At 44.9% G+C, this 21,240-nt stretch overlaps 9 protein-coding genes across 9 annotated transcripts; 6 read left to right on the top strand and 3 right to left on the bottom strand. All coding sequences in view use genetic code 12, as the record gives it.

Moving 5' to 3' along the window:
• Positions 1-344: 344 nt before the first annotated feature.
• Positions 345-1,658, top strand: LODBEIA_P37880 (uncharacterized protein; the record flags this gene model as incomplete). The annotated part of the gene is made up of 1 exon (XM_066973936.1): positions 345-1,658. The coding sequence occupies one exon, from the start codon at positions 345-347 to the stop codon at positions 1,656-1,658; it is 1,314 nt and encodes a 437-aa protein (XP_066830726.1).
• Positions 1,659-2,266: 608 nt separating this feature from the next.
• Positions 2,267-3,850, top strand: LODBEIA_P37870 (uncharacterized protein; the record flags this gene model as incomplete). The annotated part of the gene is made up of 1 exon (XM_066973935.1): positions 2,267-3,850. The coding sequence occupies one exon, from the start codon at positions 2,267-2,269 to the stop codon at positions 3,848-3,850; it is 1,584 nt and encodes a 527-aa protein (XP_066830725.1).
• Positions 3,851-5,799: 1,949 nt separating this feature from the next.
• LODBEIA_P37860 (uncharacterized protein) lies at positions 5,800-6,747 on the top strand (the record flags this gene model as incomplete). Its single annotated transcript, XM_066973934.1, has 1 exon — positions 5,800-6,747. One exon carries the CDS (start codon positions 5,800-5,802, stop codon positions 6,745-6,747), a length of 948 nt encoding a protein of 315 aa, XP_066830724.1.
• Positions 6,748-6,974: 227 nt separating this feature from the next.
• On the bottom strand, positions 6,975-8,225 carry LODBEIA_P37850 (uncharacterized protein; the record flags this gene model as incomplete). Its single annotated transcript, XM_066973933.1, has 1 exon — positions 6,975-8,225. One exon carries the CDS (start codon positions 8,223-8,225, stop codon positions 6,975-6,977), a length of 1,251 nt encoding a protein of 416 aa, XP_066830723.1.
• A 383-nt stretch (positions 8,226-8,608) lies between these two features.
• Positions 8,609-10,108, bottom strand: LODBEIA_P37840 (uncharacterized protein; the record flags this gene model as incomplete). The annotated part of the gene is made up of 1 exon (XM_066973932.1): positions 8,609-10,108. The coding sequence occupies one exon, from the start codon at positions 10,106-10,108 to the stop codon at positions 8,609-8,611; it is 1,500 nt and encodes a 499-aa protein (XP_066830722.1).
• Positions 10,109-10,490: 382 nt separating this feature from the next.
• On the bottom strand, positions 10,491-11,987 carry LODBEIA_P37830 (uncharacterized protein; the record flags this gene model as incomplete). Its single annotated transcript, XM_066973931.1, has 1 exon — positions 10,491-11,987. One exon carries the CDS (start codon positions 11,985-11,987, stop codon positions 10,491-10,493), a length of 1,497 nt encoding a protein of 498 aa, XP_066830721.1.
• A 613-nt stretch (positions 11,988-12,600) lies between these two features.
• On the top strand, positions 12,601-13,211 carry LODBEIA_P37820 (uncharacterized protein; the record flags this gene model as incomplete). The annotated part of the gene is made up of 2 exons (XM_066973930.1): positions 12,601-12,611; positions 12,707-13,211. The coding sequence occupies 2 exons, from the start codon at positions 12,601-12,603 to the stop codon at positions 13,209-13,211; spliced, it is 516 nt and encodes a 171-aa protein (XP_066830720.1).
• A 1,389-nt stretch (positions 13,212-14,600) lies between these two features.
• On the top strand, positions 14,601-18,956 carry LODBEIA_P37810 (uncharacterized protein; the record flags this gene model as incomplete). Its single annotated transcript, XM_066973929.1, has 1 exon — positions 14,601-18,956. One exon carries the CDS (start codon positions 14,601-14,603, stop codon positions 18,954-18,956), a length of 4,356 nt encoding a protein of 1,451 aa, XP_066830719.1.
• Positions 18,957-19,701: 745 nt separating this feature from the next.
• Positions 19,702-21,057, top strand: LODBEIA_P37800 (uncharacterized protein; the record flags this gene model as incomplete). The annotated part of the gene is made up of 1 exon (XM_066973928.1): positions 19,702-21,057. The coding sequence occupies one exon, from the start codon at positions 19,702-19,704 to the stop codon at positions 21,055-21,057; it is 1,356 nt and encodes a 451-aa protein (XP_066830718.1).
• Positions 21,058-21,240: the final 183 nt, after the last annotated feature.

Raw genomic sequence — 21,240 nt, 5'->3', positions numbered from 1 at the left:
TCTTTTCCCCTTTTTTCACACACTCTCTCTTTCCGTTTGCATTGATGGCGAGGTTGATGGTGGGTTGATGGTGCGCTAACTTCCTGATATGGTCACCGTCGATTCTCTATCGTTAATTTATGTATCTCTGGCTTTAGGCGGGTATTTGGTAATTAGAGAACTCGCGGAATTCTATTGATAAGAGATCTATTTGAAAAAAAAAAAACAATTAACAAAAGGCGATTTGGTCAGAATGAGCGTTTAATATATATATAGATATAAAGAAGGAGAGAGCTGCGCTTTCCCGCTATGTATCAACGACAAAAAAGCAGAAAACCAAAAGTCACATTCCGTCTAATCTCAACATGACTGCTAGTATCGATTTCAATTCCATCAAGACACAAAAGGGCAGACTTCTCGAAACCATCCACGAGACCGCAAAGTGGGGAGCCAAGGGCAAATGGGGGCCAGGTGAAACTGAAACTGGTGTGTGCAGATTGGCATTGACAGACCTCGACAAGAAAGTCAGAGACTGGTTTGTTGAACAAGTGACTGATCTCGGGTGCCAAGTCAAGGTGGACCAAGTGGGCAACATCTTTGCTATATTCCCAGGGCAAAACGAAGGAGTGCCAACGGGGATCGGCTCGCATTTGGACACCCAGCCAACCGGCGGCCGATACGATGGGGTCTTGGGCGTGTTGAGTGGTCTCGAGGTGTTGCGGACCTTGAAGGAAAACGACATTGTGCCTCATTACCCTATTGCATTGGTGAACTGGACAAATGAAGAAGGCGCGCGGTTCCCCATGAGCATGGTAGCCAGCGGTGTATGGGCCGAGGCCATCTCGTTGCAAACGTGCTTGGACTTGGAGTCGTTTGACGACGTACCCCGGAAATTCGGCGACGAGCTCAAGCGGATCGGTTACGCTGGAGAAACGCCGGCTTCTTACCACGCAAACCCATTAGCATGCCATTTCGAAATACACATTGAGCAAGGCCCGATATTAGAGAATGAACAAAAGAAAATCGGCGTTGTTGTTGGAGGGCAGGCGTTTGAATGGAACATGGTCACGGTGCGGGGCAAATCGTCGCACTCGGGAACCACGCCCATGAACACCAGATCGGACTCGTTGTTGGCCACGTCGCGAATCATCACCATGGCCATCGAGACCGCTGAGGAGCACGGCGGGTTGGCCACCGTGGGCACGTTGCTGTTGGAGCCCTCCTCGGTCAATGTGATCCCGCTCGAAGTCAAGTTCACCTTGGACGTGAGACACGTTGAAGACGCGCAACTCGCTAAGATCATGAATGTGATCAAGAAGAAAACGGAGGAGATTGCTACTACAAGTATAAATACGAAATACGCCAAACCGTTATCTGTGACATTCGACAACATCACCACTTCCAAAGCAGTCAAGTTCAACCAGACCAATATCGACACGGTGAAAAAGGCCGCCTTGTCATTGTTTGACGAGAGCCAAGTGAGGGAAATTGTCAGTGGTGCCGGCCACGACTCCTGTTTCACCAGCACTCGAATCCCGACTTCGATGATTTTCATCCCTTCGAAAGACGGATTATCCCATACCCCGGAGGAGCACTCGTCGCCAGAGGATGTCGAGAATGGGTTCCAGGTTTTGTTGCGGACAGTATTGATTTACGATGAAATGCGTGCTAAAAAATGAGTAGTCAAAGACCCTTTTCACCGACACTGCACTGCAATCTTCCCCTCTGTATAGATTAGTTGCAATGGTTAATTTGAATCTTTTTTTTTTTCTTTGGGAGTCGCAGACTACTAAGCACCATTCGTTATCTTTCACCTTCTCCTGCCGTATGACTCAAAACCTCCAAAACTACCCCCCCTCAAAGAGACAACTCAGGTTCTGAGATCTCTTTGTTCAAGTCAAACTAGCACAAGTGGAAATGAAAATTGAGTTTCGACATGTACAAGCTTTATAAAAAAAAGCACTAGCCTCAACGAGGGGTTCCTCCACCGTTTCCAACCCCCTGTTCTCAACGAAACAAGTTTTCTTCTCTAACGCTCAACGTGCCTTGTACGGCATCAAAGCCCCCCCCCCCCTTCTCTCTCTTCTTTGTTGGAGGCACCTTTTCCTAAATTGAATTCCGCTCTAGACTATGAAGCTAGATCTACAGCAATTCGATAGTTGACACTTTCAATTCCCTTCCCCCAACTATAGCGGATCCACTCTATCCCATCCCCTCATTTCATCCTAGCTTATTTCCAACACACAGAAGGAGATATACTCCACAACATAGTTTCCATCCCTCTACAATGAATGGACAGCCAAGCATAAGGGACCAATTGAGCGGGTTCCCCATTTTCCAGATGGCCTTAATCGGCCTTCTAAGATTGAGCGAGCCGATCGCGTTCGCCAGTTTCCTATCGTACATATTCTTCATGATCAAGAGCTTCCGAATAGCCAAGAACGACGCTGATGTGTCTCGATTCAGCGGGTATCTAGCTTCAGCATTCTCGTTTAGCCAGTTCCTAAGCTCGGTGCAGTGGGGTCACGCTGCGGATAAATACGGGCGCAAGCCGATCATATTGGTGGGGTGCTTGGGCACCGCTTTGCTGATGCTTGTGTTTGGATTCAGTCCCAATTTCTACGTGGCATTCCTAGCTCGCGTCATGATGGGGTTGTTGAATGGTAACGTCTCGATCATGAGGACTATCGTGGGTGAGATTGCCGTGGAGAAGAGACATCAGGGGATCGCGTTCTCCAACTTGTCGCTCATTTGGTCGCTTGGGAAGGCAATCGGGTACTACTTGTCGGGGATCTTGACTGATGTGGATCATTTTAGAGATTACGACAACGACAAGGAGCAGCAGCAGCAAATTGAAAAGCCAGGTAGGAGAGAAGCGCAGCAGATGGGGATATTTGCCAGGTTCCCGTTTGCCTTTTCGAATATAGTTGTCGCGTCGATGATTTTCAGCTTTGTGATATTGGGGTGGCTTTTCCTTGAGGAGACTCATGATGTGGTCAAGTACAAGAGAGATCGGGGGCTCGAAGTAGGCGACAAGGTGCGCAGCTTGCTTGGGTTTGAAGTACCCGAGCGTCCATGGCAGCAAGTCAAAGATGAAGCCGCCGACCATTTGATCTCCTCCACCTCGTCGGATAAAGATGACGAGGAGGAAGAAGAGTATGAGATGCAGCTGTTTTCAAGCGACTACACTCCCACCATAGTAGAAGAGCCCGTGCTTACTAGTCCCATAATCTACAGAATCGCCTGCAATTTCTTATTATCCTTCCTGAATGTCATCTATGCTGAGTTCTTGCCCGTGTTCTTGGCCAAGACGATCGACGCCAAGTCCTTGAAATTCCCCTTTTTGATCAAAGGTGGCTTTGGATTCACCACGAGCGAGATTGGCACGTTGCTTTCGGTAACTGGGGTAATTGCCGTTGTGCTAGTGAGCTTGGGATTCCCCGTTATCAACAAATACTTGACGGTTCTCACTGCTTTCCGAATGGGACTTTTGTTTATGCCAATTGCTTACTTCTGCTTGCCGCTTATAATATTCACCATTCCACAATATAGCCATTTGAGTCCAAAGTTGACAAACTCGCTACTTTTCACCGAGGCCACGGCAATTGGATTCATCCAGTCCTTGCTCTTTTCCCAGGTGACTTTACTCGTCCACCGCGTTAGCCCCAAAAAACACCGTGGATTGGTGAATGGGTACACGATTTCCATCACGGCGCTAGCGCGGTTCATTTCACCCTTGATCTGGGGGTACGTCATGACTGGCTTGGATGTCAAGAATGTGGGAGGATTGAGTTGGTGGCTATTGGGAACCGCTTGTTTTTTTGCGTTTTGCGTCACATTAATGATGAATGAAGACGACGATTTGGAGTAGATTTGGACTATTTTATAGAGATCATCAAGATAGGTTGATACTAGACTGCTTGTTTTTACAATGCAAATTTTTGCAAAAAGCCCACCTTTTGTTTGCAGGAAATTGTTTTTGTTTTGTCTTTGTTGGTATGTCTTTCGTGTAGACTCTTGTTGACGAATCCAATTGTCTCATAGCCAGGGATTATCTCTGCCTCTGGTCAACATGGCAAAGTCGGCATCTCTACACAGTCTTTTCAATTTTACGTCTGTTGCATGAACTTGAAAACCACTAGAGAAAACTGAAATTTAGTGAGCGAAGCTTACACATTTCATTATTTCGATACTCCCCCCCCCTCCAGCTGACACACACTTGAGTAGAAAATCTTCCTTTCGGATTAACAATCTACCATCTAGGAATTGTTGGTGTAATCATCCAGCGTCATTTTAGATCCATGACCCCCTTTCTCTTCGATGGTCAATGCAACTGAGCAACCCACTCGCCCCTATAATTGTAAAATTAACTTGATAGGTAGACAGCTAAACTTTTTGGAGTGTTATAAACCACACCACCAACAACAACTACTACTAGACAAAACAATAGAAACGTCATACCTACCCACTGGCAATGGAGCGGATTCTAAATGCCACTTTGCCCAACAAACACCACAAGAGGAGAAATCTTTTGTTGCCTTGACCGAAATTGAGGCGCAAATGATGGTTTGTTTTTTTTTAGTCGAACAGAGTCAAAGTCATCTACAAGTGTATCGACTACATCGAATCCATCCCAGAGTGTACAACTAGTCCCACTCCGTCTTCCCACCAGGGCTCTTGTCGCAGGACCACGCTAGTCAGTTGAAAATAAAAAAAAAAGCAAGAGTAGAGTGGGGTACAAGTAGCCATGCGCTACATCAAGAATTACATACGTGGGCCTGCAATTTAACTCTTGAAATCTGGAAAAGGAGAGGCGCACCTACTACTTGAAATTTTACTGAAGCTGGTTAAATAGTGGTTTTAGACGGAGATAGCTTCAAAAAAAAATCATTGGGAAGTAAAAAGTAACATCAAACTGTCCTACCCAGTTACAGCATTGCAATTATATATATACAAAAAAAATAGAACGGTCTTAAGTAACTGCAAGACCAACCACAACACAGTTCAAGCCACCATCAAAACGGCTGTTCCTTCGATTAAAAGAGGGAATGCGTACATACTTACATCGTTTGTAAATTTGTTCTTTATCCTCTGTCTTTTGTCTCTCAGGCGTCATAACAAGCAACCGCTCCATCTTGCAGAAGTCAAAAAAAAAAAAGAAAAAAGCCATGCCTCGTAAAAATCAGCGTTGAACAATAGGCTCTCTCCCGAAGATCGAGCTTAATAGGTTGAGTTTTTTCTTTTTATTTTTGGCAAAGCTTATGTGAAGCGGGGGTGGCTCTATGTTAGTTCACTCCTATTCTGACCACAATCAAGAAACGTTTGCAATAACACACTCACACACTCGACCGTTTTTGGGGCGAGTGGAGGTGGTGTTTAAACCATTTGGTGATCCATAAAATTACCTATTTGGGTTAATGGATGTAAATTCCGGGGATCGTTGATTTTCTGTCTCTCTTCGTCGTCGTCCTTTTCTGGTTTTGAGCCTCACACGAAAAAAATAAGCACCGTTTTTACGAGTGCTGTTGCGGTGGGTGGTTTCGTTACACAAAGCGATTAGAGTCCACACACGGGAAGAAGTTGCAAATTAAAAAATCGGCTAGGATGTTTGCCCAAATGAAGGCAGAGACAGCTTTAAAAGAAAGAAAGAAAAAAAAAAAAAAAGAGAGGAAGATCTTCAACCATGGGGCTTCAGCCTGTGGACATATATATCTTCGTCCCTGTCCTCCTTGGGGCAAACCTGGTTGTGCCAGTGGAAAGTTGGAATTTTTTTTTCTTTTTGATTTTTTTTTTTTTTTTTTTGGTTTGAGATCAAGCAAGATGAAGTTTTTATTTGCGTTGCTTTCGTTTTGTTTACTTGGTTTTTCGATTGCACAGGCTATCAATGCCGACTGGGTAGACCAGGTGTTGAAGCGTGGCACACTCGATACAGAAGAAAATGAGTTTTGGGGCCCGGCTTTGGAAAAGAGAGCCACCCCGCAGCCAAGTCAAGAGACTTTTGAAGAAATCGACCGTTACTTGAAGCAGTTGCTTGCCTACGCCACGGGCAACTACTCCGACGTTTCCAAGAGATTCGACCAGGCCACTTATCCTTTGCTCTTGGCTGCTTTCAAAGGTTTGAATGAGACGGGTACTGGTGTCAGCATCGTCCACGGAATCGTGACAAACTCGGCTACTCAGGGCACAGCCATCACCGCTATTGAGCAGTACATCAAGCAAAACACTTTGGCCACTCTTTTGACTGCCGCAGATAACTCTAATCTCGCGGTTGCCATAGTGATGAGGTTCTTTGTCAACAATGCTTGGACTCCAGGTTTGTGGAACATCGTCGTTGGCTTGTACAACAATGGGGTGCTTTTCAAGAGATTGTTGGGCGATATCATTGGCGGTGTTGTTGGCGGCGTTGGCAATATTATTGGCGGTATTGTAGGTGGTGTCCAGCAGAGTATCTGGAGCACCCTTTTGAATTTGCTCAACATTGTGGCCGACGTGGAAACCGTTTGCAAAGCCTTGGAAGTGCTGGGTTTCGGAGTTAGTGTTGTCGAAGATATAGTCACCACTTCCGACGGTCAAGGATTTGCCATCAAGGCAGCCTCGAGTGTCATCAAGGATGGCATCATCACCCTCGACTCGTTATTTTCCGCTTTGAACAAGACCAGTTTCTTGCAAAACACATTCACCAAGATTATTTCCAACTCGACCTACAGACAAATCATCTTTGTATGGGCCGTCAACTTTTTAGTTTCCATGATCAGATACATTTTTTAGGAGAGAGACTGGCAAAATCCACCAACCTCCTTTCCTATTTTTTCATTTCGTATTCGCGTTATATAGCAAGAAGGGTTTATTTCAACCTTTTTTTTTTAGAAAAGAAAATACACGTTTGGCGTAAGATGAAATTTGTGAAAACTCGATACCATTCAACTCTATAAACACGGCAACGCAAAATACACTCTACATACTACCCACTACATAATCCACCCTATCCCATGTGCTTAGGCTTCCAATTTAAGCACATCAAATCTCTTTAAAGCTTCTTCCAAATTGAAATTCGTTTCAGCTTGATGCCATCTTTCGTGCAAGCGGCCATAAAGCAATACAAGCTTAGGCTCCTCGCTCTTGGTATCATTGACGGCCTTTTTACCAAATAACCTCGATTTTTCGTCATTCCACTGCAGAAAACTAATCTTTTCCCACTCCTTGGGCTTCACCACCCCCAACCTATTTAGTTTTGGCGAGTTTAAAGACTCCGGGTCCAAAATCGCCGTGTTCTTGGGCTTGCAGAAATAGATAAGCACTAATCTCCTGTAACCCTCCTGATCTTCTGGTGGCAGCGTGACTCTGTGGATGGAAGACTTGAAGAACCCGCCCGTGATAAACTCCATCGCGTCACCTATATTCACAATCAACCCATTAGGTGTGTGGCCGACGTAGTTCCATTCTCCCGTGTAATAGTCTCGAATCTGCAACGACAAAATTGGCTGCGAGGTGATGAAGGTAAAGCCACCACTATCGGAGTGTCCTCTCAACCAAGTGTTGCCCACTTTCTCTCTATCTTCAGGATCCATAGCGTCGTAAAGCATAAATCGGCCAGCACCACCTCCGGAGTTTTCGTAGTCGCCCTCAGTCACGGAATAGAAATTCTCGTAAATGAAACCCTCGGGCAACTCCAATACCAAATCTGACAAATTGCAAATTTTCCTCAACGTGTCGTTATGCAAAAATCTATAGTATTCTGCAATCTCTTGCAAATGGTCCTTGACAATCTCAGGGTAGTTGTTCTGTTTCTCATCGAGAAATCTAGCGTGATTCATAAAGTTGAAATTGTAATGCGTGATGGAGTCTTCAACTCCATTCCGCATCGACCAGTAGCCCTTTGGCTTGAACCCTGAGGCTCTTTCAGCGCCAATGGATTTCGATCTATCCTCGAGGTCCGATTTCAACGCGCCAGCAAGGTACTTTTTCTGTTCCTCCAAAGGCAGCTCCAACAATGCCTGTGCTACAGATTTCAAATATTCCAACTTTGTTGCGTCAAAGCCATGGTTGATGACGGAAATGAATCCATATGTCGATAAGGACTTTTCAATCTTTTTAGCCAATTCTTTTCTGCTAGGCAAGTTGTCGGCACCTTCTTTATAAAGCGACAAGTCGATCGACTCCAACTCAACTGGCTTTGCAGAAGAAGAAGATGATAATGGAGCTTCTTTGAATGGTCTCAAGGTGTAGTTTTTAGATCGTGATGGCATGATGGTGGTAGTTTTTTGACCTGAGTGAAAGTGGAAGAAAACAGTCCTGTCGATTGACAATTACCCATTTTATATGCTTCTCAACGACACGCTTGTTGTGCCTCCTGATAAAAAAAAAAGGTCAGGGGAGGAGGGAAGGGACGGGGTGAACAACTGTGGCTGCAAAAAAAAACAATAAAATTAATCTGGCCCACAAAATGAAAAAAATAAAAGAAAACTACGCTAAGGTGGTTCCCAATAATGCCCCTCTGCAGCATCAAGACACCACAATCATCTTTTGATTGCATCTTTGCCAGCGAGATTACGGTAGAGAAAAAGATTGATGCCAGATTATAGCAAAAATAAACATATATATTCATTCAACATCGTACTTTCTTTGCTATCTATTTGCCCCCAAATCTCTCCTCCAACGTCTTGTTCAACTTTTCCTCAAATTCCTCTCTTGATTCTTCCCCCTTCCATCTCAATCCGTAAGCTGGATGGTCAGGCTGTAAAAAGGACGGATCCTCGCCTTCTAACCCATTCAACTGTTCTCGAAACGTCAACCCGTCCTTTGGATAATCTTTCCACACCAAGCCACGTCTTTGCAATTCAGGAACGAGCAAGTCAACTATATCTTCAAAAGTACCGGGGGTTATAGCATAAGTGAAGTTGAACCCATCGACTCCCGATACATCCACCCAATTCTCCAACTCGTCGGCTACGTCTGCCGGTGTTCCAACGAGAACAACGCCATTACCACCGAGAGAAATGGAATCAGCAACATAGTTTCGCGTCTTTTTCAAATTGGGCGGATCACCGGGCAACGTCTTTGTCCATCTTTCGGTCGTGCTCCTCACGGCATTGCTCTCTACCTCAGTAAGTTCCTGCTCCCAGTCGTACTGGTTAAGATCGATCCCGGTCCACCCACCGAATAACGCTTGCGCTCCTTCTTTATCCGCTAGCAGCTTGTACTCCTTAAACTTGGCAAATGCCTCCTCGCGAGTTGGCGCAACAATGACAGTCGCCAACTGCAAGACCTTGATGTTATCTGGATTTCTGCCACTCCTTTTGCCCATCTCTTTCAACTTTTCAATTTTAATCTTTAAATTTTCAGGGGACCCACCGTGGATAAATGCAACTTCGGCATTCTGTGCAGCAAATTGCATCCCTTTTGGACTAGCGCCAGCTTGTAGTATCACTGGCAACCTTTGATATGGGTTAGGTTCGCAGATGAAAGGGCCGGGGACTTTGAAATGCTCGCCTTCGTAGTTGATTTCCCTGATCCTTTCGGGATCGGCAAAAATACCCTTTTCTCTATCCACCTTGACTGCGTCATCGGCCCATGAAGATAAAAACAATTGGTAAACAACTTCCAAATACTCCTCGGCTTTCTCATATCGTTCGTCGTGAGGAGGCAATGGCTCGCCATTTAGTAAATTTCTACTGGCCGAGTCCAAATAAGACGACACGATATTCCAGCCTATTCTGCCTTTCGATAAATGGTCCAAAGTGGCCAATCTTCTGGCAAAATGGTAGGGGGCCTCACTTATGGTGCTAGCAGTTACGGCAAACGACAAGTTTCTAGTAACAGCTGCCATGGCGGGGACAATTGCCCCCGGGTCATTAACTGGCCACTGTGCTCCGGATGTAGCTGCGGCCGTGATGTTTCTTGGCCCTTGGTAGACGTCATAAGGGCCCAAAGTGTCCGCGAGAAATAAAGCATTAAATTTACCTCGTTCCAAAAGCCTGGCCAAGTTGGTCCAGTATTCGACAGTGTTGTAGTCCCTAGACTTGTCTTGCGGATGCTTCCAGAGTCCCGGTGCTTGCAACGATGGACAACACATTTCAAATGCGTTGATCAAGATTGGTTTCCTCTCTTTCTTTTGCCTCTTTACCGACATTATTATGGTGTGGTGATCTCTTTAAGCTGCGAGCCCTTTCCTGATGCTTCTCTTTATCTAGCTCGATTATCCATCGTCATTCCACTGAAAAGCAGGATTCGGTGATCCTTTAAATGGGCCCTGTCCACTGCCGACCGTTTGTTCTCCATATTCTTTTCCAACAACGTGTTGTGTGTATCGAGGATCGCGGTATAGATCTGAGATAAACTGTGGCGTCAGGTTGCAAACAATAACATCATGAGATGTTTTTGGATGCGCTAAGGTCTCCCCCCTCCACAAGAACGAAACTGAGCAGAGCAGTAGCATAGCAGAAAGGAAATGTCCATATATATTTCAACCTTGGAGCTATATACATGTGTTCACATATAATTTAAAGGATGGTCTATTTACCAAAGTTTTCCTTCCACGCTTTTTGAAACTTTTCCTCAAACTCTTCCTTGCTTTGCCCCTCACGCCACCTAAGGTCATACGCTGGGTGGTCGGGCTTCAAATACGTTGGATCGTCTCCATCTGTCCCGTACAAATTCTCTCTAAAAGTCAATCCTTCCTTTGGGTAATCGTCCCAGACCAATCCTCTTCTCTGCAATTCTGGAATCAACAAATCAACCACATCTTCAAAGCTTCCAGGGGTGATGGCGTAAGTCAAGTTGAAGCCGTCGACTCCAGATACATCCACCCAGTTTTCAATCTCGTCGGCGACTTCTGCAGGCGATCCAATAAACAAAACACCACTACCGCCTAGTGAAACCTTGTCGGCGATATATCTTCTCGTTTTTTTCAAATTGGGCGGATCACCAGGGAAGGGCTTGGTCCACATTTCCGCCATGCTCCGCACAGCGTTGCTTTCAACCTCGGTGAGTTCCTGCTCCCAATCGTACTCGCCAAGGTTTACACCGGTCCAGCCGCCGAATAACGCTTGGGCCCCTTCCAAGTCCCCGTACTGTTTGTAATCGTGGAATTTTTCAATTGCTTCTTCGTGCGTGGGCGCCACTATCACCGTCAACAACTGCACCTTTTTCACATCTTTTGGATTTCTTCCGTGTTTCTCGATCAAAGAGTTTAACTTGTCGATTTTGGTTTTCAAGCCCTCTGGAGTCATTCCGTTGATGAAGACGGCTTCCGCGTTCTTTGCTGCATATTCCATACCTTTGGAGCTTGCCCCTGCTTGCAAAATGACGGGCAATCTTTGATATGGATTAGGTTCGCAGATGAAAGGGCCGGGGACTTTGAAATGCTCGCCTTCGTAGTTGATTTCCCTGATCCTTTCGGGATCGGCAAAAATACCCTTTTTCCTATCCACCTTGACTGCGTCATCGGCCCATGAAGATAAAAACAATTGGTAAACAACTTCCAAATACTCCTCGGCTTTCTCATATCGTTCGTCGTGAGGAGGCAATGGCTCGCCATTTAGTAAATTTCTACTGGCCGAGTCCAAATAAGACGACACGATATTCCAGCCTATTCTGCCTTTCGATAAATGGTCCAAAGTGGCCAATCTTCTGGCAAAATGGTAGGGGGCCTCACTTATGGTGCTAGCAGTTACGGCAAACGACAAGTTTCTAGTAACAGCTGCCATGGCAGAGATTACCGCCGAGGGTTCGTTTATGGGCCATTGAGCTGCTGCTTTTGCAGCTGCAGTTAGGTTCCTAGGGCCATTATAAACATCGTATGGCCCCAAAACATCGGCAATGAACAAAGCGTTGAACTTGCCTCTTTCCAAAAGCTGAGCCAAGTTGGTCCAGTACTCAATTGTATTGTAGTCCCTAGACTTGTCTTGCGGGTGCTTCCAGAGTCCCGGAGACTGTAACCCAACAGTGCCCATATCAAAGGCATTGAGAATAATGGGTTTCCTCGCTTTCTTTTGCCTCTTGACTACCATTTCTTTTGCAAAGTTGTTCTTTGAAGCTGCTTCTATTCAATCAGACAAGAGTACAGTGAGAGTTCAACAAGTCCTCTTTTTTTGGTAAATTAGATATACTACGGGAGGTGAAGCATCCTTTATAAATACGTGCCGGCCATAAAAAAGTGTGGCATCATATCTTGCATATTTTGCAAACATGATGCTGCTGAGCACACAATATTTGACATTGATTGAGAAGCTATCGCTATCATGCAAACTCGGAATATATATCCTACTAATCCGCGCATATCATCTCTGCAAGCAAATGGGGAGGGATTGGCCCTTTCATCCTAACAAACATGTCCGCCACCATCTTGCCTGTCTCTCTAGTGAAAGTTAGGTTCCCCGAGCCAAAGTCAAGATTAAAACTAGAAAATAACTTGAGTCTCTGGGCATCTTTCTCGTCACCTCTATCCTGTAAACCATAGAGATGAACGCGTCAAAAAGTGATGAGTCCCTTATCTCATTCTTGATGGATTGATTAAAGCCAAAAAAAAAAAAGAAAAAGATGAAAACAGAAAACCTTTTTTTTTGTTGATTTTTGCGCAAAAATGTGTAGATGTTTTACAACCAAAAATTAAGATCTTAAAGCATGAATTCAAAGTAAGTCAAACTGTTCACATTCATACAAGCACTTTCCAGAGTATCTAACATTGTCGTCTTTTTTCCTTTCTTTCCTTTCTTCTTTTTTTTTTTAGACCATCTTTGAAACGGCCGCTTTTACGAAAGACGCATCAATTCGAAAACTGTTTGCAGCCGCTTATCAATGAATCCGTTCCCGCTCGGTCAGCCAAGGCACCGGTCAGGAAGGAAGTCCATGCTTACGTGGCTCACTTGCAAAGTAACGTGGTTAGCGTGAGACCGGCGATGTCGTATGGAGAAGGGGAAAGCATGAAGGAAAACAATTGCAGCTCAGACGAGTCTTCCCCGGTAAAGAGAAAACAAAACAAGAGATGGCAAACTTCTTCATCAGCTAAGAAGGCGTCTAAGTTTGTATCACCACTTCCCTCCTCCACTCAAAGAGAAGTGTGCTTATCGTATAACAAGTCCAACACTCCAAAATACGCCGATAAATTTGTCAACGTCATGGTCGACAACCGTCTCAAGCGGCAATGCAAGTTTTGCAGTCTCCAGTACATGGATTTGAAGGGTTTCAATCGTCATTTTGAAAGCAAGCACCTGATCAAAAATAAAAGGGTCTAAACACATCATCCACGTGTTTGGCATATGTCAAAATGTTTGCAACTGAGTATATAACCAGAGGCAGCAACCAATGTGCCACTGACAAACGACGGTTTGCCACTTGCTTAAGAAAAAAAAAAAAAAGAAAAAAAGACAAACCAACTAAGTTCATGGCTGATAAATTATCTTCCGATTTGGGGGAGGAGGGCTCAGAATCTCATGTCACATTGCTAATCACGCCTAAAGTTGAACTCGTAAATACAACGCTTCCTGGATGAAGCCAGAAAAGACAAAAAAAAAAATGGAACCCACCGGGTATTTTTAAACCGAGCAGCTGCAACTCAATCTTCCTTGAACGGCACAACCACCACCATAAACTTACAAGCATTATAGCTTGGCTGCAAAATATTGACAGCAAAATCTTCTCAAAGCATGTCTCGATAGCATATTTCAAACGGACTTGATTGATATTTTCATGAAAAGGGTCGTCTCTGGACGAAAAAAAAACCGGTTCGCAGTTGTCGGTCTTTGCCACTTTATCATGTTGGAGCCGTGGCTTGAAACTTACACAAAAAACGAGTGGGTCTTACGTCCGTGGGCTTTATGGACGAATTGGGACAATTAAAACCGGAGTTGCGAGATGAGGATTAAGTGAGGGGGAATGGAGAGACAGAGAGAGCAAATTGTTCCATTTTTTTTTTCACGATGCCCAAGCTGTGAAGCAAAGTAAGGGGACTGATCTAAGAAACAAGGTCTTTTGTTCGACGCTTTGACGAGCGTCTTGCAACAGCAGGATATCTGCAAAAGAAGATAAAAAGAAACAACAACATTGGAATGACTCAACTGCAGGCAAAACAGAAAGAGCTTTCAGTGGCGGGTGTTGGTGTGAGGTGGAGGAGAGGGGAGGGGGAGACGCAGCGCCACTTGCAATAAGTTAAAGCCCTTTTCAGCTTTCCGTGTCTACCGCCGGACATTTTGTCTGTCTAGGGAAAGCGGCGCGGAGATTATGACGACGGCTGATGCATATCTATTGCTACATTGTGTCAAAAGTTGTCGATTTCTATGAAATTTGCTGTCACTGGTTACTCTACTGCATGCAATAAAACAACCTTCCCGTCTGCAACTCTGCTTGAAATTCCTCTCGATAAAAGAGGACTCGTCGATGTGCGGCCCTAAGCTTACAATATGTATGTGTGAAAATATCGATAGTAATAATAATAATATCAACGTTAGTAATGAATATAGTTGCGCTTCCTTTTCACCAAAGCTTCTTCCGGCTATTCATATATAAGGCTTGAAGTATTTCAACTTCACGGATTCAGTATCAACTCCATCAAAAATTTTTTTAACGAGGGCCAAACAGACTCCCATTTTCCATTTTTTTTTTTACAGGAGTAGACGACGCCAGTCATGTCTGCGCTAGAAGATCAACAGCATCCGCAGCGACAGAAGCGGTTGCTCAGTGTCTTTTTATCGAAAAAAGTTCCACATGTTCCTGCAGAAGAAGAAAGAAGACCGTACCCTGCATCGACGACTAATTTCGTCTCGAGGATATTCTTTTGGTGGCTTTCGCCCGTTATGAAGACGGGGTACAAGAGGACGTTGCAGGCGGAGGATCTTTTCTACTTGACGGACGAGATCAAAGTGCAGGCAATGGCCGATGCGTTTTATCGCTACATGAGCCAAGACATCCACCATGCAAAAGTGAAATTTTTGAGACGGAAATGCAAAGAACGAGGCGAGACCCTCGAGACAACGTCAGTGGACCCCGAGAATGATTTGCGCGACTTTGAGTTGAGCAAGTTCATCACGGTGTGGGCGTTGGCAAAGACGTTTAAATGGCAATATTCGTGGGCGTGTCTATGTCTAGCCTTGTCCAATGCTGGTCAGACAACGATGCCGTTGGTGACCAAGAAATTGATCCAGTATGTCGAGATGAAGGCCTTGGGTCACGAAACGGGGATTGGAAAGGGGCTCGGTTACTCCTTTTGCACGGCCGCCATGGTTTTCATTACTGGTATATTCATCAACCATTTCTTCTACCGTTCCATGTTGACGGGAGCGCAGGCCAAAGCGGTGTTGACAAAGGCTTTGTTGGACAAGTCGTTTAAATTGAGCTCGGAGGCTCGTCATAAATACCCAACATCGAAAATCACTTCTATGCTAGGCACAGATTTGTCGAGAATTGATTTCGCATTGGGGTTCCAGCCGTTTTTGTTTATTTTCCCCATTCCAGTCGCGATTGCCATTGCCATCTTGATTGTAAACATTGGTGTTTCTGCTTTAGTCGGTGTTGCCATTTTGTTTGTGTTTATGGTCTGCATCGCCTTTTCCACAGGTGCATTGTTTGCATATAGGAAAAAGGCCAACTTCTTTACCGATACTCGTGTCAACTACATCAAAGAAGCGTTGAACAATTTAAAGATTATCAAGTTTTACTCATGGGAGCCTCCCTACCATAGAAACATTTCCGACGTGAGGAAGAAGGAGATGAAGATTATTTACAGGATGCAAGTGTTGAGAAATATCGTTACATCGTTTGCCATGTCCTTGACATTGTTTGCTTCCATGACGGCCTTTTTGGTTCTTTACGCCATTGCAGATGGAAGAAGAGACCCTGCTTCTATCTTCTCGTCGGTTTCTTTGTTCAACACCTTAACCCAGCAAGTTTTCCTTTTGCCAATGGCCTTGGCCACGGGAGCTGATGCCTTTATGGGTATTTCCCGTGTGGGTGAATTCATGTCGCAAAGCGAGATTGACCCCGAGGAGAATCGCATTGAGGCAAGTCCCGAACAAAGAGAACAAATGGGCAAAGAAGGATTGGCGATAGAAGTCGATCACGCAAACTTCGAATGGGAGATTTTTGGAAATGATGATGATGAAGATGAAGAAAAAAAGAACAAGAACAAAATGAAGAAGAGCAAGTCGGATGAAAAGAAAGAAGGTTCTGAGATCTCCGAAGCTGAAACTATCCACGAGTCGCACCACGAGAAATTGTCCAGGGAAGAAGAAAACTCCTCCACAGATGAACTGGCCGAGGAGGAATTTACTTTTGCCGGTTTGACAGATATCAATTTGAAAATCAGAAAAGGCGAATTTGTGGTCATCACTGGGTTGATTGGTTCTGGTAAGTCCTCTTTGCTTGCAGCCATGTCTGGATTCATGAAGCGAACAAGTGGGTCCGTTGAGGTCAATGGCTCATTATTGCTCTGCGGCTACCCCTGGGTGCAGAATAGCACGGTTAAGGAAAATATTCTTTTTGGTTGCGAATACGATAAGGAAAAATACGAAAAAGTCATCTACTCGTGTTCGTTGGAAGCAGATTTGGAGATTTTACCAGCCGGTGACAGAACCGAAATTGGTGAGCGTGGAATCACCTTGTCAGGTGGCCAAAAGGCGAGAATCAACTTGGCTCGTGCGGTGTATGCTGATCGAGACATTGTGTTGTTGGATGACGTGTTGAGCGCCGTTGATGCCCGTGTTGGTAAGCACATCATGAACAACTGTATATTGGATTTGCTCAAGGACAAGACGAGGATCTTGGCTACGCACCAGTTGTCATTGATTGGTTCCGCAGACAGGGTCATCTTTTTGAACGGGGATGGCTCAGTTGATGTGGGCACTTTTGCAGAGTTGAAAGAAAGGAACCCTGGTTTTGGTAAATTGATGGCTTATAGTAGTGAGCACGAGAAGGAAGAGGAAGAAGACGTTGAAGAAATCAATGCGCAAGAGCTCGAGGAGGAAAAACGAATGATTGAGCGTCAATTGACCCATAGGACCACGATTACGAACAAAACGTTGCAATCAGCTTCGCGAGGAGGGCAAGGAGGGGAAGGAAAAGAAGAAGAAGAAGACGAGGAAGCACGCCACCGTGAATTCAATGTCGATGAAACTGCAGATGGAAAATTAATTGACGCCGAGGAGCGTGCCGTGAATGCCATTGGATTCGGTGTTTACAAGAGATACATTTCACTAGGCTCGGGCAGATTTAGCCCCTATGTGTTTGTGCCCACGTTGCTTTTGTTCATGATGCTCTCCACATTCAGTCAGATTTTCACAAACACCTGGTTATCGTTCTGGACAGGACACAAGTTCCACAAGCCAGACAAGTTCTACATTGGTATCTACATTATGTTTACCTTTTTGTCCTTTATCTTGTTGACCATCGAGTTCATCATCTTGGTGTACCTCACCAACACCGCTTCTGTAATGTTGAATGTTCTTGCCGTGAAAAAAGTGTTGCATGCACCAATGTCGTTTATGGACACGACCCCAATGGGTAGAATTTTGAACAGATTCACCAAGGATACCGATGTGTTGGATAACGAAATCGGAGACCAGTTGAGGTTTTTCCTTTTTACATTGTGCAACATTATTGGTGTTTTGATCTTGTGCATTATTTATTTGCCCTGGTTTGCCATTGCCATTCCCTTCCTTGGCATGATGTTTGTTTCCATCAGTAACTACTACCAGGCATCAGCGCGTGAAGTCAAGCGTCTTGAAGCCATCCAAAGGTCCCTTGTTTACAACAATTTCAACGAGATCTTGAGCGGTATGGCCACCATTAAAGCCTATGGCGCCATTTCCAGGTTTATAACAAAGAACAATTACTTGATTGACCGGATGAATGAGGCTTACTACATCACCATTGCCAACCAACGTTGGTTGGCTATTCACATGGACATCATTGCCAGCTTGTTTGCCTTGCTCATAGCCTTGCTTTGTGTCAACAGGGTCTTTAACATCAGTGCCTCTTCAGTTGGTTTAATCGTTTCGTATGTTTTCCAAATTGCCGGTCAATTATCGATGCTTATCAGGACTTTTACTCAAGTTGAGAACGAGATGAATTCAGCGGAGAGGTTGGACTCGTATGCTACAAACTTACCCGAAGAGGCTCCTTATGTCATCACCGAGAACACCCCGCCACCAAACTGGCCCTCAATGGGGGCCATTGCTTTTCAAGATGCCTCGTTGGCGTACAGACCTGGATTGCCCTTGGTTTTGAAGAACTTGACCTTCCGGGTGAACCCAATGGAAAAAGTTGGTATATGTGGAAGGACAGGAGCAGGCAAATCGTCGATTATGACTGCTTTGTACCGGTTGTCTGAGCTAGAATCGGGAAAGATTGAAATCGACGATATCGATATCTCCACGTTGGGGTTGAAGGACTTGAGATCCAAGTTGGCCATCATTCCACAAGATCCAGTTTTGTTCAGAGGCACAATCAGGAAGAACTTGGACCCATTTGGCGAGCATTCCGATGACAAGTTGTGGGATGCCTTGAGGAGATCCGGTTTGGTTGACGAATCCAAATTGGAAGCCGTGAAGAAGCAGCAGCAGCAGCAAAAAGTCAACGATTCCGATGCAGAGGCAACGTTGAACAAGTTCCATTTGGACCAAACTGTGGAAGACGAGGGTTCCAATTTCTCGCTTGGTGAACGTCAATTGATTGCTTTTGCTCGTGCCTTGGTGCGCGATTGCAAGATTCTTATCCTTGATGAAGCAACCAGCTCTGTTGACTACGAGACGGATAGCAAGATCCAAGAGACGATCATCAGGGAGTTTAAAGATTGCACCATCCTATGCATTGCGCATAGATTGAAAACAATCATCAACTACGACCGGATATTAGTGTTGGATAAAGGTGAAATCAAAGAATTCGATACCCCTTGGAACTTGTTCAACCTGGAAGGCGGCATATTCAAGCAAATGTGCGAACGCTCAAACATTACGCCGCTGGATTTCTCCAACCTGAAAGGTTTCTAATTTTCCAGTAAATGATGAAACGGGTTTTCAATGGGACCAGACTAGACTACATCCTGGTTGGTTTATACTATTTATTAGTTTAAATGTTTTTTTTTTTCCTTTTTTCTTTTATAGAAGTAAGTGATTCGTCGACTTTATTCTGAGTGATTGGCCCCTGCATTATAAAACGTCTGTCATCCTCTCTAGTCCTTTTTCTATGTATGACTGGAGGAATTGCACGTTGAGAATTTAAAAGTATCGAAGGGCTTCCCACCTTATGCAAAGCTTCGCGTTGGCTAATAACTTCACCACCGCCATCGTTATGAGTAACGCAAATGGCGTTTGCAGTTTAAATTAATGTTGATTTTGTTGAAACTTCGTATTTGGTGAGAGGAAAGCGAGCGAGAGATAACACCCTCTGTTCCCACCACCACTGCCACTGCCACTCCCCCCCTGCTCACCTCACTCCAAACTGAGCCTCGATTTTAGCAGCAGCAGAGGTGCAAGTAACTCCAGCAACTAACTGTTGTTGACATTTTTATATCTTTTGTTGGTTGTCTAGATTTTAAAGGCAGTGCCGTTCACACAAGCTCCACGCAGAAACTCGTTCACTCTCAGGACCCTTATTTCATCACCCCTTGCTAGCAAGAACCACCACCACAACAACCAACCTAACCGATATCCTTACGACAAGACGTATATTTATTTAGCATTCTACTTTCCTTTCCTTTTTTTTTTTTTGTTTCAATTGCTTTCCCCCTGACCAATGGCAAATACTACAGCACACGACAAGCCAACTGATGGCCAAAAACAGGCTACAGGGTCCGACAATAAACATTTTAAAAACTTTCTCCATAAGCTCCTGGGGCAACCAGACTCGTACAACAGGAAACAGAACTTCACATTTGGGAAAACTCTCGGTGCAGGGTCGTTTGGGATCGTTAGGTATGCCAGGGACAACAACAGCGGCGAAGACGTGGCCGTCAAGATCATCTTGAAGAAGACCTTGAAGGGGAACGAGCAAATGATTTTGGATGAGATGAACATGCTTGAGGATTTGCATAATCCTCACATTGTTGGGTTCAGAGACTGGTTCGAGAGCAAGGACAAGTTTTATTTGGTGACGCAATTGGCCACTGGTGGCGAATTGTTTGATCGTATCATTGAGCGCGGAAGATTCACGGAACACGATGCGTCGTTGGTGGTTATACAAATGTTGGAGGCATTGGCCTACTTGCATTCGAAAAATATAGTCCACAGAGACATCAAGCCGGAAAATGTCTTGTACTTGACCCCGGAACAGAACAGCCCTATTGTGTTGGCCGATTTTGGTATTGCGAAAAGATTGCAGTCGCCAACTGAAAAGTTGACTTCGCTGGCTGGCTCCTTCGGTTATGCTGCTCCAGAGGTCATATTAGGGACAGGCCACGGGAAACCATGCGACATCTGGTCTCTTGGTGTTGTCACGTATACTTTACTCTGTGGCTACTCGCCCTTTAGATCGGAAAATGTCACGGACTTTATCAACGAGGTGAAACACAACAATGCCGTTATCTTCCACGCCGACTACTGGAAAGACGTTTCCAAAGACGCCAGAAGATTCATCATCAAGGCGTTGCAGTACGACCCTGAGAAGAGACCAACTGCGCAGGAGCTCTTGCAGGACCCATGGCTCGTGTCGATTGCAGCCCAATACAAGGAGTGCGACTTGTTGCCAAACTTGAAGCAAAACTTTGACGCCAAGGCCAAGTTTAGACAAGCTATTGAAGTTGTCAAGTTGAAGAACAAAATCGAAAAGTTGAAACACTTTCAAACTGCCAACGACGACGACCCTTCTGAGATTGCCTTGTTTAACGACCAAGGTGATGTTGACCACCTCGTTCCTCCTGAAAACAAAGACGCATTATCCAGTTGGAACAAGTTGAGCGACGCGCTCGACAAGGCCAAAGTCGACCCCACTAGCTCCAGGGCCTCTCTCACGCCAACCAAGCCCAAGCAAGGGTTGCCTGAAAATGAGAGAACAACTGCTGCAAGCAATGCATTTGTGCAATTGGTGCAGGCTGCCACGGAGAACAAGGACAGAGTCTCAAGCTATAAAGAGGAAGAAGAGAAGAAAAGTTAATAGGCTGCGTAGACAATGTTATTTCACTAAAAACCAAAAGACTTGCTGTTAGTTGTGTCTGTTTGTCTGTGTGTGTTATTTGTAGTGTTGAGACTTTCATTTCAACCCTCTGGTGCTGGTTCAGAAATGGTGAAAAGCAAAAAAAAAATTTTGAGAAAGAGAAAGAGTGAAAATCAAGCCGAC

The sequence above is a fragment of the Lodderomyces beijingensis genome, assembly GCF_963989305.1.
Source record: "Lodderomyces beijingensis strain CBS 14171 genome assembly, chromosome: 4".
Taxonomy (NCBI): domain Eukaryota; kingdom Fungi; phylum Ascomycota; class Pichiomycetes; order Serinales; family Debaryomycetaceae; genus Lodderomyces; species Lodderomyces beijingensis.
The sequence above is the reverse complement of the archived record's forward strand: the minus strand, read 5'-3'. Positions and strand labels throughout refer to the sequence as shown.